Consider the following 18,088-nt stretch of genomic DNA (forward strand, 5'->3'; position numbering starts at 1 on the left):
TTCCAGTATTTCATTGAGACTGGGTCACAGAGGTGCTGATTCAGTTCTATGGTTGTTTCTGAAGCTGTATTTTTTTGTTTGGTGTTTAAGAACTAGTACTTATTCCTTCTAGTGTGACTTGCAACCGCTGTTTACTAATTTTGCTGTTATGCATTTTAAGAGTGATTTTGCAATTCTGGTGATTGATGCACCTGTAATTTGGGCACGGACTGTTTATCCTCTTTGAAACTCTTTGTTCGTTGCCTCACGTTGCTTTTAAAGCTCACATATCAAAGTGGATTGTCAGGCCTCTTTATAGTGGACACATCTGCTAATTGGCATTCAGATCAACATGAGTCACCTTTGTAGTTGCGTCCACATGTGATTCAGTAACTTCAAAGTCCTTTTTTCGTGTGATGTTTCCATTATTTTGTTTATCCCGTTTTTATATGACTACTTGCGTCTCCGAAACAAGTTTACACTGCCACCTACTGGCAGAAACATGTTGCTACATAGTGTCAGCCTCCAAGCATACAGATACTGAGATGTGAACACTGATAGTGACTCACTGTTACCTCCCACATGTGGGTTTGGAGGTTAGAATCTCATCTCTTCTCCCCTCTGTCCTGCAAGTTACCTCTAGGTACACCAGATTCCTCCCATAGGAAGCTGGCAAACTAACAGATATCTTTACATTGTTCAGCGTACAACTGAGTATGCGTGTACATGTCCACATTTTTGCTCCCTCCCCGGTCCCAGCATACCTGTACTAGGCATCTGGAGTTCTGGTTTGGTTCAGGTGTGCTGGGAGGGGGGAGGAATAAAATGCACTGCAGAGTCCCCAAGACTGGGTTGAGAAACATTGGCTGGCCCCATGCTACATGGAATTGACTGCAGACTGCCCATGATCCTGACCAGGACAAGATTATGTAAACGAATGCATGACACAGTAACGGAAATGAGCCTCAGTAACAATCTTCATGGATTATCAAATCAGATCAGTCATCATCCATTGTCCCAATGTGCTTCAAGGGCTCCCTGATTGTTCCATGTACTGAGAACAACCAATTACAGTTTAGCCTTCATCACCATAGTCGGCCCTCAGCTGGTCACCAAGCTCAAGGGCCTAGAACTGAACACCTCCTTCTGTGTCTGGTTTCTGAACTTCCTGACTGGTTGACCATAGATGGTGAGGCTCAATAGAAAGAGGGTATTGAACAAGCTTAGTGCCACAGGCTGCGCTGACTCAGATAAGGCTGTGGTCTGCGCCCTTTGCTTTACTTCCTGTACACACATTGACTGCACAGTCACACAGCACAGTGGTAGGAGGTCTGACGCGGAGGAGACAGCATACCTGGGCAAAATATAGGAGCCGTCTCTGTGCCAGGTTACCAACTTGGACCTGAAAATTTATAAGACCAAAGAGATGATCATGAAGCAGCAGAGGAAATAATCATCTGGTGGAGAGGGTCAGCAGCTACAGGTATCTCAGCCCTGACAGGGTCAACCCACATGTCCATCCTGGTGCAGGAAATAGGCAGCAACTGTCACCTGAGGAAATTGAGAAACTCCTCTATGCTGCAAAAAAGAAAAATCTTGCATCTTATTCCTCCATATAATGAACACCCACCTAACTGAACAAGAAAAAAGCTTTATTATACCAAGAACTCTCCCCCTTTCCTGTCATACATGTATATAAAAAGAGACCAAAAAAAAAAAAGTTTACACGAAAGTCCAGGCAGCCATAGTCTGGAGTCGTCCAGGTTGTGTAACAAAGTCCCCCTCCAGTGTCAAGAGCCATTCAAAAACAAAATTAAGCAACGGGAAAAACAAGTCTTCAGGAAGTGCGATTACCACGAACTACCAAGCACTGGTGGTTAACCCATTCCCTGTGGGTTATTTTACTGTGCTCAAGTGGGTTAAGCCAGTTAGCGGGTGACAGGGAACCATCCAGGCACACTTTTGAGAGTTTGTACGGCTCTGCCTGTTTTCATAACGATCCGAACCACAAAACGAAGGCGATTTCTATAGTGCAGGCTGGCAAGATGGGCTAACAGTTGCCTGTGGTGCAGCTCCTCCCTGCTAGGCCATCGAATGTCTGAGCGTGCTTCACAACAAAATTGGGGAACTAAGGCTTTCACAGCCGCCTCTGAGGCGGTCGTCCTGCGCAACGCTCACCGCAACAGCAGTGGAGGAATCTCAACCGGAGCACTCAGCTGAAATGGGAAGGAAAACAAGCACGCACGGTGACTTTGCACGGTGACCGGTGTCCTCGGGTGATGCGGGTCATGAAGGTGATTGTTCTTTTTCCCCCCCCAAGTCAAATCTAAGGGTAGACCATCAATTTGTATATCTGACAGGGCTTTAGAAAGTGAGCACTGGTGACATGATGAATGTGATAACGTTCACTCCACCCACACAGACGCTCACGTCAGAGGATCATTACTGATAGTCTGGCAAGATGAGCAACAAAGATGTAAATTCAGGGGCTGACATCGACAACCATCCTGAGCCAAAGTGGGGGAGGAGAAGTGACATCTCACCCACTGTCTACTCAGGCTTCCACTGCATTTGCATTATGTAGGGTGTGTTGAATTTCGTTTCCAAACAACAGGTCAGAATCCAACTCTACCAGGACACTAAACAATAGTGCCATTTATGTGAAGCCATGAAAAGTGAAATCAGCTCCCACCAGAAGGTCACGTGAGCCTGTCAGCGAGTAGATCCAGAAAGGGGGCCACTACCCCCAAGTTCTTCCTCTTCATGACCAATGACTTGAAATTTCAGATCACTGTACGTGTGGATGTATCAATTTCATGACTGTTCTCAAAAGTCAGTCTCAAAAACAGACGTTCTGGCATTTTGGCTCCTCTTCCCTCCCTGGACCAGCCCCCACCACTTTTCACTGCCTTGCCCCTCCGGGTCAGTGAGCACCCCCTCCCATGTGCTCCCGTCTTAAAAGCCCCTTGAAGACCTTCATCTTGCCCGCGCCGCTGAGCTCGAAGCTGTAGTCCGTAGTGATGTAGGGCTTCTCCCCCTGGACTCCAGGCTGAAACGGAGACGGACGAACATCGGCACACATACACACGTCGGAACCGAGACTAGAGGTGTGCATGCAGCCAGAGAGCAACATGTGGCAATTCTGATGGTGACGACGTTGGCACATGCAGAGACAGGTTCAGTCACTCATAAGCAAGTCATAAAACTGACTCAGATACAGCTAGAAGAGACAGCCCTGCCTGAGGGCAGCAAGAAATAATCCCACATACCAAACCACACAACCAATTACTCACGCACATAAAGACTGTCATTAATGGAGACGAAAGCCCACCACTCTCATGGTCAGTGCCAAGCACAGACAGTAGAGCAAGACCCCCTGTCTCCTCACATTAAGACTGGTGGAGTTTAAACTTTCCAAACAGACGACAAGACTCAGTACACCAGTGTTCCGAATCTACGGCCTGTGAATCGCTGCAGTTCCGCCACTAGATGTCTCTCCTCTCATTTGTACAAAAGTCCTGCAGAAGCCATAGGACACTTCGATGCAGCGTGCTGGGAAGCACCTTTATGGAGCAGATCCTCACCTGCACCCTCAGAAGGGTATGCGGCAGCATAATCCCCCCCAGCAGGAGACAGTTCACCTGCCGCAGGATAGAGGGCGCCACCGGGCTCACCAGGAAGTACAGTCCGCGGGCCATGTCCACCCCACGCAGGACACCTGGGTGAGCAAGCAAGAGATTGGTTCACCTCCCTTGGACGGCCAATGAACTAAACTCAGACCTGAAGAAAGTCTGCAGTTGTAAGGCACTGAACTGCTTGGGTTTTGGAACGTGGAGCAAGCCATAAATTCTGAATTAAACCCACTTAAAAACAACTTTGTAAAACGATATAGCAACAAACTTTTTTTTTTACTACGTGCAAATAACAATGCAACAGTACAAAGGCAAAACACAGTAACTACGCCAAAACTGAAACTGAGAAAAGGGCTTTGAAGGTTTTTAAATGTCCACCCATATGTGTAGTATGGAGGTAAATGGCATATTCAGACTCGAGCGAAGCTGAACAAAGATATTTTGGCATGAGATGAGAGAGGCTAACAGACCCAAAATTTCTAATAACTAAATTCTTATTTAAAAAAAAAAAATGGTGTTTTGCCAGAATACATTTAAATGCAGACTTCACATGGTCACTCACAAAGGGCGTGTGTTTGGGGGGGGTACATACCAAAGCCAATACACTTGCAGATGGGGGTCTGAGAGAGCAGCACAGGCCCCCCCGCGCCTCCCACCTTCTCCTCCAGGCAGCAGAGACCCACCAGGCTGCCATTAGCAGCATACAGCACGTGGGCGGGGGCCACCTCACAGTGAGTCACTCGCATCGCCACGGCTGACATGGATACCTGAAAGGGAGGGACAATGGGGGAGGTGTGACGCGGGGACCGGGGGCGCCTCAGCGTTCAGGAGCCAGACCAGCGAACGTCAGGCCGTGATGGTGGCAAGTTTGCAAAACGCAGGACGGCAGGGGGAGGGAATATTAATGACCCCCCCCCACTCTACTCATTGGCCAGAGGTGGATAGTTCAGGTCCAGAAAGTAAAAATCCAAACCAGGATTTTGTTCCAACCTACCACTTGGAGTCTCCGTCTTTGACTTTTTATACTCAACTGGCTGGTTGTAACAGAATCTTGGTCTGGATTTTTACTTTCTGGACCTGCACTACCCACCTCTGTCATTGGCCAATCAGGTAGCATTTCCATTATGACTATCAATGAACCTTCCCGTGCCACCCTACTCACCAGCCAGTCAGGTAGCACTTCCTGTATAAATATTACTAATCCTTTCCTTGGCGTCCTATGTTTTGGAAACGGAAGCCCTCTCACCTGGTAAGGAGTGAAGCAGTGTAGGGGTCGGATGGGCCCTGGGTCCGGCGACTGCAGCTGACTGAAGTAGGCGAGCAGGGCCAGGTCACGGACGATATTGCTACGGTGGTACATCCTGAAATAGAATGCATCATTCTGAAAGGGGGAGGGGGGTATGGAGGGATGCGCATGGGACGATCTCAGAGTTGGCCCTGACTCAGACCATGAAAGTATAAATCCTGCTCATTACTGCAGGGTTCTGGTTCTGCGTTGCACAAAACATAGGCAGACGAGCTCATTAATTCAGTCAGACGATTTTAATCACTACCTAGCGAACTTGTTAGCTGCAAGAAAGCATTTCATTCGCTCAATTAGCTTTTAATCCAACTTGACTACGCTAGTGAAGCGTTTCTGGCATTATGCTTTAAAAATGACTACATGAATGTGCGTATAAACAATCAAAGAATGCTACAAATATCATGCACTGCACGACGAAATAAGTAACTGGAATAATGTTCAGCAACTGGAAGCGTTTCCACAATTTTTGCCAGTAGTGTATTTCTTGTTCAGATATTCAGAGAACGGCACAGACGATGTGAATCGGATCCAGAGCAGCAGGGATTTTCAAATCCTTACATGTTGCTTGTGGTGCCTGCACCCTCAAATTCTGATTGGACATCGAGAAGCACGTGTCCCTCCGGGGCTTCCTGCTCCCCTGACTGGTGCCCAAGGGCAGGCTGAGCTGGAGGGCGAGTCTGCCAGCCGTGGGCAGACTGGAGGAAGGCAGGAGTGAGGGAGGGGCACTGGGTGGTAAATCCATAGCTGAGCTGCACCACATGAGTGACGCTGAACAGACGAATCAGATCCACCAACACCTGGAAGCCGAAACCTGCAGGGAGAAAGCAGAGACGCTGAGGTCCTTCTGACTCTCTGCCAACTAGCATAACAAAGCAGCAGCGGGTTGGCTGACCTTTGACCCATCCCATGGTGTTGATGATTATAGGTGTCTCTTGGCTGTACAGACGCCACAGGAACTTGAGTGAGTCAAGGTAGCGGTCCAGGTCCCTCTCGCATGAACTCTCCCCGAAATACACCATGTGTTGTGGCATACGCTGGTGAGTAAAAGGGGCTCCTGCCGTCCAGGTAGCAGAGCAGACGAGCAGGATAACCATTAGACATGAGGAGAACCAAGAGTGAAATGCATCACCTACACAACAATGTTCAAATAAAATAACCTCAACTTCTGCAAAGGATTGTGGGTACAAATATTGTGGGTTGATAACCAGCGGTGATGTGTTACACAGTCCAATTTTTACGTGGTCAACAGCCAAGAAGATGTGACAAACTGTCACTGAGCCTAATTAAAACAAGATTCCCCACCATAGGAACAAAGTCCTGGGGGAGGGTACTTACCAAGCAGCGGCTCAGTGACTGTAGACAAAGACAGGCAACCAGGGGGCGTGAATTCTGTCTGACCCAGGTCACATTCCAGGTAGTCCACACTGGCCGTGCTGAGGGTGGCACAGGGATATGCGGTAAGGAGGAGGTTCAATGGTGCATCAGCATTGCATCAGCGCTCTGAGCTTATGGACTGGAAAAAGTCCGCTTACTGGTTGAGCAGCGTGTTGATGAGGTGGCGGTTGAAGGTGGATTTTCCCGTGTTCTTAGCCCCACAAACCAGAATGACAGGACAGCCATCAGGTTCCTCTGTTGGGGAGAGAAGCACACTGAAGATCATCACTCTTTATTCTTCACCAAATATTCAAGCATAGCATTTAGCATACATAGGAATTACTACTACATTTGATTTATTTATTTAAAATTTTAAGTTGATATATTTTTCTTCCATAAGTGAGATCAAAAGGAAAATGAAAAACTTGCTTATCTAACATGCCAAGAATGAAACTTGTGTTTTTGAGAGATAAAATACAAAAAAACAATTCAAATGTGTCAAATTGATGGAAAAATAGACAAGGAATACAGCGTTTGTGGATAAACAGCCCAGTGACATATTCAAACAAAGAATTTTTACTTATTTTACTTGCGCAGAATGACATTTATCACCTGATAAAAACACTAATAGATGCACAGCGCACAGGGTTAGGAGATAAAATGCAAATATGAAAGCATGAGCCCTACAATGTCACACCCTTTGGTGTCTTGCAAGATCATTCATCTGTGCAGATCAAAGAATAAGCACAGATTGGGGGGGTATATGACGTGTACAGCATATCCACTTAACATTTCATGTAAGCTTGGAGGATTTAGTCTCATGGTCAACGTAAGCATTCAATGGTCCTTGTAGGTCCCAGCCTACCTGCACAGGCATTGACCAGAGTCTTCATGGCATTCCTGTAGCTCGGTGATGTCATCAGGCCGTGCCCACTGCCTCGCAGTGGGATCAAACCAACAGCAGAGAGAGGACAGTCCAAAATGGAGCACTGTTCCCCAATCTCCTTCTGCCAAGCGATCGCAGAATATTAGCACGTCTACGGCAACATCAGTGTACACATCACAATAACAATAACATAGGGAAGTGAAAAGCAGAATGTGGAGCCCCACTCACCGAACTGAGCCCGAACAGGTCGCGGTGCTCCGGTAAACTGGCAAGAAATCGGGTCAGGGGGGTATCCAGGGGCTCGAGCAGGACCACGCAGGACTCAGAATCCACCTGGCTCTGCAGCCTCTTACGTGATTCTATTTGAAAACGAAGCGGAACAATCCACTTCATAGTTGCAGGACGCACACACATCCCACAATGCATCTGTAATACTATAGGACAGCACACTAGCTATGGGCAGTAAATGATATGGGGGGCATCCAAAATAACGTACTTAAACAGTTCATACTGAATTTTGTCAGAAGCCAACTGCTCAACCTTCAATACAATATTTAATTATTACATTGTGGACACAGAAATGATCTCTATTCAGATTATTGTGAACTCCGCCCCCCTTAAGTTCTATGTGCATTGCCTATTCTCATTAAATTAATTCATAACGGAGGATTTTACATAACAGCCAGCCCTTACCTGATGGCAGGTACTTGCGGATGATGCCTTTAGCCTCCAATCTGCGCTCTTTCTTGGTTTTGGAGGCGGTGGAGTTTCCAACGGCAGTGATGGTAAGAGGGCAATTTGTGGGTGGAGAGAAAACAGGGTATGGCTGCTGACCCTCTTCGATGGTGAAACCCAGGACCTCCACCCTCCCGTACAGGCACGTCAATAGGCTCCTCCCTCGGAACGTCAAGCTCTGGTCAGGAGAGAAGGTTTGCGATTCATCAGGCGAGACTCAAAGCTCGATTTTTCCACTGCTGCCCTACAGCAGGGCTATTTAAATCATGGTCCACGAGGTCTGAGCACTGCTGCTTCCAGCCTTCCTGCACCTGTGAGCCGGGTGTGAAGTCTCTGTAGCCAATCAGAATCAGTAATTATTAAACTAAGTACCTGAGACGACTGAAAACAAGGCCTGGGTTTGAAATCAGGGACCGGACTTGAAGGGGCCAGATGGACAGGATCATTATACAATGAGTTCTATAAGAACTAGCTTGTCTTAACAGAAGCATGTGAGACACTCTGCTAGTAGGTACCAGCAGGTAAGCAATGTCCTGGAGGAATGTGCTGTAACTTCACATTCAACTTATTTCTCTGTCCAAAAATGTCACTTTCAAAATTATTTTTTTACAGAAGGATTTTTTTTCCCCTCTTTTCACCAAACTATGCCTTGTCATTTAAAAAATGCACTTAAATTATCTATTAAAAATCATATAATTTTACTTATAATCTTATAATTATACTGTTCGACAAAACACATCGGTCAAATTCACCCACAATTATCTCATAAATGCCGACATAAAAAACCCAATAAAGTGGTACCAAAATAAAGGCTTTCCAGAAGATCCGCAGCAAAACTCCAGAATGGAATTGAAAGTAGGACATTACCTCGACAGCCAGATCTCAAAAACCATTAAAGATAATGACTTGTCTTTAGAAATTTTTGTCTTTTTCTGTTATCAAAATAAAATATCTTGACCTGGGCCAATTTTCAGTTTTTAACCTGCCAGGACCTACTGCTAGAAGGACGGGGTGTAAGCAGCTTAAGTACCTGTCCTTGGTGCAGGACCAGGACGGCCCGACTGCAGCCCGGGTCCAGCTCAGCATGTAACTGGACAGCGTCCTGCTCCGGGCCGTCAGGCTGAGCAGCCGGTGGGCTCCTGCTGCTGGCAGATCCATCTGCGCCATTCTGCAGTAACGACTGAGCGAGGGAGCGCCAATCCTCCTCGTCCTCCAAGTACTCATCCATCTGGGACTCAGCCTCCACGCTCCCATTGGTGTGGCAGAGAGAGGTGACTCCACTCCTAGGCTTCTCATTGGTCTCTGGGGGAGACCCATGCCTGTGGGCGGAGTTGACCGGCTTGACGCTGTTTTTCAGTCTCTTAAGGATAGTATGGCCCTTGGCAGCCAGCTGATGGTACTTTTGAGCCAGAGTAGTATCTGGGCTGACGCTCTGGGGGTGCGTGCACTCCAACGTGGCACGGTGGTTGGACAGATGCTTCTTCTTCTTCTTGGCCCTCCGCGCCTCGCCTGAATGCCTCCTCCGGACCTTCATGCTGCTGTTCGGCACTTTCATGTCTTGTCTGCTGCTGTCCAAGGAACAAGCTGAAATTCTAACTAAAAACAAGGCAAGTAGTAAAGGAGCCATGTCACTCACACAATCCCCCTAGTCTTTTTTGCAAAGCACCCTACAGCCATATAATAAAGTAAATTTAATTTTTGAGGGTCTCGTGCCGACAATCAATGTCACTACCCTGCTTGTGTATGGCACCTGACCAAATTACCCTCTGACCCCATATTTCAGGATTCATGAAGCGGTCATAATAAGTACCTATTTCCTGAGCACAGTCTTTGGGACTTTGTTGCATTAACCAAAGGAAGGAAGGAAAATCTTATCTACATCACCTTTATACTATTTATAACCATATACGGAAATAAATAAATGGATACGGACGGAAAACTGAGCGATCGTTTGTGTTGGTTGCAATGATTTATATGGACAAGCTTGTAGCATGGTTTTGATGCATTAATCAAAGTGTATAATTTGACTGACAGGTGTTACTGCTACGCATAGACAAATACACCATCCGAACAGGATGGGATAAAAGAATACGGTAAAGGACAGGAAAATAATCTTGTGAATATTGTAACACTTAAAATGAAGGACTGTGAGCATAAATCCAGATTATCCGCTGAAGCCAAAAATCATACCCATGACGCGTACGACCCTCGTAAAAACATGGCGATCCAAGGATAATGAGCACACAACGTATGTGTTAATTTTCCAATGTGACATGCCGGGACGTCTCTAAATACAAGCTTTTTACATTAACTTCAACATCATTAAGGAAACTGTGAAAAACAATATTATTTGTAATACTTCATCAGCGGCTGGCACCAACCAAATTTAAAGGCCAATGCACAAATTAGAACAGAAAAGTAGGGCTGCTGCAAGTAAATTCTTTAGGATGCACCAACTTTTAATACCTCTCTCGATTGCTAGCTTGCATGCTATTGTAATTTATTGAGCCTTAGGTTGCCCCATTAATAGTTGCATTATTAATCATAAACATCTTACCTCCTTAATCGATACAACGGAAACCTCTCGTAGCCAGCATTTATGGATTCTCTTGTATCAGTGTGCCGTCTGTAAGGATAGGGTAACTTGTAAAGCAGTTAAAGGAGCAAACGCGGTGTCGCCTAGGTCCATGTGTAACACAGGCGCCGCCGCCGCGATAAACGCCTCGTTTGGCCAACCAGCACTGTCATTCAGCCCTGCGACCTGTATATTTACACACAAAATGCACTTCCCCGACGTTCGCCTGCGACAGTATCACAAATACATAACCGCCTTGGAAATTAACTGCCGATTTAAACACTAGACCGAACCCCGTTTAAAATACAATTCGGAACAACGTCGTTCCTAAGCGTCGCTCGCGAGAAAAAAATGATGGACAGTAAATAACCTCCCCGAAGTTTTTGTTTCCTTGCGATTATCTGCATGAGCACCCCTAGTGGATGGCAGCGGTATCTACAACACACTCGGCAATCAGGATGTTAAATAGGCAAAAGAAACGTTTTACATTTATTTACCATACACTTTCAAAGGAAACGACGTACAACTGAGATAAAAGGAGCAGTTAAGGATCTTGCTCAAGAGCAAATTTGGACACACAACAGCCCTTGCAATCTTTCCACATTGGATACATACGTGGAAAATACTTTTTGTTTTTTTTTTGGTTTTTAGCGTGTGCAAAATATGAAAGCTGCTCTGAGATAATCTTATATTAGTGCTAATATGTTGTATTGAATTTGTAATTAAGTGCTTAATGCTCGACAGAATATCAGCAATGAATTCCACACTGTCCGACATCTTTTTATCAGCCAGCTCCAGCACTTCAATTTACCGTCAGCTGACGTCATATCCGGTCTCCGCTCCAATATGGCTTCCTTTATAGCTGAAAAAAATAATTCATGATATCTAGAGAAGAATTAAATGTATTATGTTTTACAAAGCCTGTCAGTTAACAAACTAAAAAAACGATTCCTATTTATACCGGCCAAAATAAGGTAAGTGTATATATCAGTTGTTGTTTCATCCCCTGAAATGAAGGCTAAGGGAGCGTCTTTAAAAACATACATCTCGTTGCAAACGTCGAGGGAGGGATAGCCACAAGTACCCAGCTAGTTATATTTTATTTTAGAGGAACAATTCACGTGATTTATTTTCCATCTGCAACATTACAATTCTGTCCTCCCTCACGCATACATCACAAATCCAACCGTGCATACCCGTAACAGATGCGGATGTTAACATTTTTTTTTAATAAATATAAGTTCTGAGCCAACGATAGCGTGTGCTGTCTTGGTGTTCTGTCACTTATTGCACGAACCCTGTTTGACAGAGCGGTTACATTACCCGTAGAACTACTTTGGTGTCGAACACCTGTTTAAAACTGCAATTATCCTCGAAAATAACTGGTCATAATAAGCGATCGCAATGACGCGGCTTGCTATTAATAAAATGAAAATATTTTCTGTTGTGGGGTAAGCTGTGCTGAATTGTTTTAATTATAACGAGCGTCTACTCTGGTGTGATAACTAACGGTGGTGTAGATTACTTTCCCGTCTGCCCTCTTGCAGTTCTCAAGGGCCAGATGGCTCCTCTGGAGAACACCCATGCGGAGCGTTTGCTGTTCTCCCTCAACCAGCAGAGGGCGCTGGGCAGGTTCTGCGACGCTATTCTCAACACCGGCAGTGGCAAGTGCTACACGGTGCATCGCAACGTTTTGGCTTGTTTTAGTGAGATCTTCCAGAACGCCTGCCCAACCTCCACGTCACACATGGAGTACTGTCTGCCGGACGACTGCTCCTCAGAGGGCCTGGAGCTGCTCCTGGATTTTGTATACACGGGAAAGCTCGAACTGGACTCTGCTAACCTTGAAAAAGTTCAACGTGCCGCGATGGGCCTGTCTATACAGGATGCCTTGAGGATATGTCAGGAGTTTGCCAGTAACATGACATGCCCGAAAGGACCCCAAGATCCGAAACACGGGAAGGGTGGTGGTGATGAGGAACACTCCCATGGGGCTTCTCCCCAGAACACCTCCAAGCCTGACGTCCCCATTAAGGGGAACCCAAGGCTCCGGCTAAAATCCAAATCTAGGCCAAAAGTGTGCAACTCTGTGCCCAGGCAACTGACTGTCACAACCACAACACGCTCCGGTCGCAGGGTCAAGGGCCCCATTCGCTTACTCCGGGAAAGTCCCACCCCCCCAGATACCCGAATGAGGGAGCCGATGTCTGTGGAGAGGGGGCCGGGTGGTGCTGAAGGAAGTGGCCAGAACTTTGAACAGGCTGTGAATGAATCCGAAGTAACTAAATGCATATATTTGTAGATAAAGCCAAAGCACTCTTTTACCTTTATTAGTCCTGTATGTTAAGAGATTAAGCAGTTAAGGCATCATTTTTTTCGTGTATTAAAATATGTCGGCATTCCCTTCGAACTATAAATCGGGAGCCAGTGAAACTTTCTCTTTTGTTTGCATTTATCTATTTGGCAGATGCTTTTGTTTCATCGTGACGAGTGAGGAAGATAATATGCAGGGCGGACAGAGACACTCGGGCCCTCAAACCCCAATTGCTGCAGGGACTGTCCGACCCTCATTTCTCAGATTTACGTCGCTTTGGATAAAAGCATCTGCCAAATAGATGCCTGACATTTGCTTGCCGGTTTTCCTGCCATTGCCAGGTGTATCAGAAGGAGCAGCTATCCAACGACATTGAGGATGAAGACTGTGGCGAGGTCGACGGGCAGCACGAGGACACTGATGACGAGTACATGCCCCACTCGTTGGCCGGCATCGGCCCGGCCCCCCAGCAGGTGAAGCGCAGGCGCCGGAGAAAGGCCATAAGCAAGGAGAATGGCGAGCAGGCTGGGGGGGACCCCAAGCGGGGTTCTGTTCAGTGTCCCACTTGCCAAAAAACCTTCTTTAGCAAGTACTACCTCAAAGTGCACAACCGGTGAGCATCTATGCCGATGTGGTTCCTTGTTGCAGTGTAAAGCTCTTGTGTTAATGCATGAGGTCTTATGTACGGCGTTCAGAAACCAACAAACAGAAGGCAAAAGGTAGTGTAAATATATTTATTTCATAAAGGAATAAAGCTTAGAGGTTTTCGGTTCAGTGTTTAAATATGATTAGGTGATAGTGGTGTTTGAATTGAGTCAGAGATGTTGTAGGGGTTTCCTTGGTGGGAACCTGGGGTGGGGAGCATTGAATCCTGTACAATGATCATTTTATGGGACCCCACTCCACCCCAGGTGAATATTTTCCTATTGAGGTTCCCCAGATTATCATCAATTTGAACACAGCTGTCATACAACTGCCTGTTAATGCAAAAGCAAAATGATAAGATGAGAATGTAGGGAATGAGCAGCTCACCCAGGTGGTCCCTGCGTTACACCTGACTGTTCTCCACCCTCCATGTCACTCAGACGCCATACCGGGGAGAAGCCCTTTGAGTGCTCCAAGTGTGGGAAGTGTTACTACCGGAAGGAGAATCTGCTGGAGCACGAGGCCCGGAACTGCCTGAGACGGACGGAGGTGGTGAGCTCGTGCTCACTTCTGGAGGGGATGCTGCTGCCGCGCTCTGGGTTTAAATAACAGTTTAGTGAACGGGCGAGATAATGCAGAATCAGAGGCATGAGAGGCGGAGACAGATGCATGTCACAAGGCTCCCCAAGTTTGTGATTCCTAAATTTCCAGATTCGTAGCTGGTTTTCTTGCCGATTGTCAGGAGCAATTCTAGGATAATTTTTAGGGTGGGGGGCATTAAAGGCGCCATAATTCATACGGAGGACTCAACCTTATCATTAACCAATGATATGCTTTGAACTGGTGAGTGACAGGGGAGGTTGGAACTCTGGGAGCCAATCAGCTTTCAGCTGGGACTAGTGCCCCTGTGACCACACCCCTGTATACACCCCTGCTGATTGTTTTTTTTTTTTTGTTACATCATCTTTGATGATGTCAGGTGTTCTCATGCTCCATGTGCCCCATGACCTTCCAACGCCGCCTGGAGTTACGCCTTCACACAGTCACCCACACGGGAGAGATGCCCAACAAGGTGAGCTCCTCTTGTGGATACCTCCACCCATATTTCCATGTGTCAACTGGCAGCTGTCTAGCTTGAGGTTCTGTCCCTAGAGAAATGTTGCGAACCATTTATTATTTGGCTACAGAATATAACCAATGACGCTTGTGTGTCCATTCCTTTGTCAGTGCTCATCATGCCCAGAGCAGTTTATGCAGAAGAAAGACCTGAAGATCCACCTGATCAAAGTCCACGGGGCCCCCAAACCCCATGCAGTAAGCAGTGATATCTGCAGTTTTCATTGTAATGTTTGTTTAATAGAGTTTGTGTAATTCCTTGCTATGTGACCCTATACAATTATAATAGTTTAAATTCACTTTTATATAGAGTTATATTATATTATATAGTTGCCCACTGTTGTTGCTCTATTCGGACTCATATCCACTCTGCACAGTCTTCCTTCTGCCATGTTGCTGAGTATTCGAGTAGGAAAATCTGATGTTTTTTAGTAATCGAGTAACCATGACAGTTCATGTACTGTATACTGCATGCATATTATATATTATTTGTCCTCAATATCCTTTCATTTGCGATTTTATTGTTATTGTTAATGTCTGTAGGGAGGTACATATGCAAGTATTTCAATGTACTTGTACTTTTACAAATGACGGTAATTCTTTTGAATGGTTGCATCCCACAGTGCTCCCTGTGCCCCAAGTGCTTTTTGTCGCGCACGGAGCTGCGCCTGCATGAGGCCTCCAAGCATCGGGGCGAGAAGCTGTTCGTGTGCGAGGAGTGTGGCCACCGGGCTTCCAGCCGCAATGGTCTGCAGATGCATATAAAGGCCATCCACAGGTAGGTCAGGGCAGAGGGGATCTGCTGAGGTGCTCCTGTAGCCCATAGTGTTCCTGGGAGCAGAGATGCGGCTTAGGGAAGAGATATGGGGCCACAACGCATTCTGTCACCCTGCAGGAACGAGCGGCCATTCGTGTGCGAGTTCTGCAACCACGCATTCACCCAGAAGGCCAACCTAAACATGCATCTGCGGACGCACACTGGGGAGAAGCCCTTCCAGTGCCACCTCTGCGGGAAGACATTCCGTACACAGGGTGACTACATCTCCTGCATCTCACTCTCTTGCCCAGAGTCAACTGTCTGGACTAGAGCTATGACTGTCGACTGCGGTCACGTGTCACTTAACAACAGGGATACATTCTGAAAAATGCATTGTTAAGCGATTTCATCACTGTGCAAAAGCAATAGAAGGTACTTATAAAACCTAGATTGTATAACCTACTACACACGAAGGCTATAGTTATAAAGTATTTTTTAAAGTAAAAAGTACACTCTAAAATAATGAGTAAATGCATAAACCAAGTATAATTTATCAAGTATTATGTGCTGTACGTAATTGTATGTGCTATACTTGTATACAATTGGCAGAGTATTAGGTTTGTTTACGCCAGCATTACCACAAACACTTGAGTAAAGTGTTGCTCTCAAATTTTACAACAGTTACAATGTGACTAGGTGATAGAAATTTTTCAGCTTCATTATAATTTTATGGATGGGACTATCGATGTATATGCGATCCGTCATTGACCAAAATGTTGTTACGTGTAGCATGACTATCTTCCTATTCAAATTTTTGGCTTTTTTTTTTTCCTCTCTCTCCCTCTCGAATATTTGGTTTTTGCGCATCATTGCTGCCAGTCTTTTGAAAGCGCTCCAATACTTTGAAGGTTTTTGGGGGCTCTTGAGCAGTAATGGGAGAAACCCGCCATCTTTTCTGTTTACTTGTGTGATATGTGTGTGTTATTTGACAGAATTGTACTGGCACCACATCTTGGTTAGAATATGAACTGCACATGAATATTGGTTATTTGGGGTTAGTATTTCAAATGTAGATCTTACTTCTAGCAAATATCATCACACTGACATGGGCTTACTGTCTCACAGTCGTGAACTGTGACTTTAAAAAAAACAAACAAGCAAACAAAAACAAATATTTATCATCAGTGTCTAGTTTGCCTAGAATGTTTTCTCAGGGGGTGGAGGACAAGTCCTAAGGTGAACCGTGTGCCGAATGTAAATGAACCTGCAGTGTTCCCTGTTTAAACAGACACCTGTGTGGGACAGGGTACTTTACTCCCCTGTTTCTGCACACGGTTTTAAACAAGGTTTGCTGCCCTCCTGCATGGTTAGATTTATCTTGTGTGTGTGTGTGTGTGTGTGTGTGTGTGTGTGTGACCTTCCTCCTGCAGCCAGCCTGGACAAGCACCACCGCACCCACACAGGCGAGCGGCCCTTCCACTGCGAGTTCTGTGAGCAGCGCTTCACGGAGAAGGGCCCGCTGCTCCGTCACGTAGCGAGCAAGCACCAGGAGGGCAGGCCGCACTACTGTCACATCTGCACCAAGACCTTCAAGGGTGAGCAGGCCGCCACTCCGCTTAGGAGCATCTCCAGTCACCCTGCCGGTTCCCTTTTGGGCAGCTGGGTGTGTGTTTCACCACAGTGAACTCCTAATATTTATGCTTATTAGAACTTGGATATTTAATATTTATGCTTATTACCAAATTTGGAAATCTTGGATATTCTGCTAAGTGATGTTTTATCTAATTTCTTTTTGGTGGTCTTAATTCAGCATCGTTTTACTCGGAATGAATTAAATGGTAGGATCGCAATTGTTTTTTTTTTTTTTAGGATGGATGCATTTATAATATCAAAAGCTGTTTATAGTGACTAATCCAGATGCACTCAAGCCTACATTTTTATTTTATTCATTCATTTACATGACTTGAGGGGTAACAATTTATGTACTCAAGGGCTGATGGTGACCTGGATGAATCCAGATCTAACTTATTGCCTTTGCATCTTCCCTAAGCCATTGAGCAGCTACGGGTCCATGTGCGACGCCACAAAGGCATGCGGAAGTTTGAGTGCACGGAGTGCGGCTACAAGTTCACCAGACAGGTATGAAAGCTTGTTAGGGTGCCACCTAGTGGACACGCAGCAGCAAAGGGTCTCTTAGGAAGCCCTGCTTTACACACAGCTGCCTCCTCCTCTTATCCATATAGGCTCACCTGCGACGGCACTCGCAGATCCACAACCGCGTGGAGAACTACAACCCGCGGCAGAGGCGACTGCGCAACGTGGTGGTGGACGAGGAGAAGGCGACCGTGGCCTCGCCACCGCCCGACGGGGACAGCCAGCCGACGGACGACGTCATCAGCGTCATGATCCAGCCCGATACCATCGTGGTGGAGGAGGTGGTGGCCAGCCAGGGAACGGGGCCCATGGAGGAAGGGGAGGCTTTCAATGTGGCCGATGTCATGGACCAGGCACTGCTAGCGGGCGGAACCTACCCCATCCATCATCCTGTGGTGGAGCTACCTGACGATGGGACTGGAGATAAGAACTGAGGACAGACCATCTGCTGGTGTCACTGGGGCGGTACATGGGGCAGAACTTTGCAAAAAAGGGAAAAAAGTTGTTTTAAGTAATTGGTTGCCATGTTTGGTCCTTTTATACATAATATTGGCAGTGGTGATAATAAAAGGACAGTGTGCAGTGTGAGTATGTCTATCAGAGCACAGAATACATCAG

The 18,088-nt window shown here is 46.3% G+C and overlaps 2 protein-coding genes across 4 annotated transcripts; one reads left to right on the forward strand and one right to left on the reverse strand.

The window, feature by feature from the left end:
* Positions 1 to 1,614: 1,614 nt before the first annotated feature.
* nol9 (nucleolar protein 9) lies at positions 1,615 to 10,950 on the reverse strand. 2 transcript variants are annotated; one of them, XM_049016247.1, is made up of 13 exons: positions 10,467 to 10,950; positions 8,940 to 9,501; positions 7,868 to 8,087; positions 7,403 to 7,533; positions 7,154 to 7,295; positions 6,447 to 6,543; positions 6,250 to 6,347; positions 5,807 to 5,968; positions 5,473 to 5,725; positions 4,858 to 4,972; positions 4,204 to 4,378; positions 3,564 to 3,697; positions 1,615 to 3,028 (listed from the first exon to the last, which is right to left on the reverse strand). In XM_049016247.1, exons 2-13 carry the CDS (start codon positions 9,462 to 9,464, stop codon positions 2,903 to 2,905), a joined length of 2,178 nt encoding a protein of 725 aa, XP_048872204.1. In that variant the 5' UTR covers positions 9,465 to 9,501; positions 10,467 to 10,950; the 3' UTR covers positions 1,615 to 2,902. The 2 variants fall into 2 exon arrangements, with proteins under 2 accessions (XP_048872204.1, XP_048872203.1); XM_049016246.1 differs by having other exon boundaries at positions 8,940 to 9,505; positions 10,467 to 10,948.
* Positions 10,951 to 11,224: 274 nt separating this feature from the next.
* On the forward strand, positions 11,225 to 18,058 carry zbtb48 (zinc finger and BTB domain containing 48). Of its 2 annotated transcripts, none has more exons than XM_049016248.1 (11): positions 11,225 to 11,458; positions 12,032 to 12,762; positions 13,140 to 13,411; positions 13,884 to 13,995; positions 14,423 to 14,515; positions 14,671 to 14,757; positions 15,183 to 15,337; positions 15,455 to 15,591; positions 16,747 to 16,911; positions 17,367 to 17,455; positions 17,560 to 18,058. In XM_049016248.1, the coding sequence occupies exons 2-11, from the start codon at positions 12,046 to 12,048 to the stop codon at positions 17,902 to 17,904; spliced, it is 2,172 nt and encodes a 723-aa protein (XP_048872205.1). In that variant the 5' UTR covers positions 11,225 to 11,458; positions 12,032 to 12,045; the 3' UTR covers positions 17,905 to 18,058. The 2 variants fall into 2 exon arrangements, with proteins under 2 accessions (XP_048872205.1, XP_048872206.1); XM_049016249.1 differs by having other exon boundaries at positions 13,884 to 13,992.
* Positions 18,059 to 18,088: the final 30 nt, after the last annotated feature.

Source organism: Brienomyrus brachyistius, chromosome 6, assembly GCF_023856365.1.
Source record: "Brienomyrus brachyistius isolate T26 chromosome 6, BBRACH_0.4, whole genome shotgun sequence".
Taxonomy (NCBI): Eukaryota; Metazoa; Chordata; class Actinopteri; order Osteoglossiformes; family Mormyridae; genus Brienomyrus; species Brienomyrus brachyistius.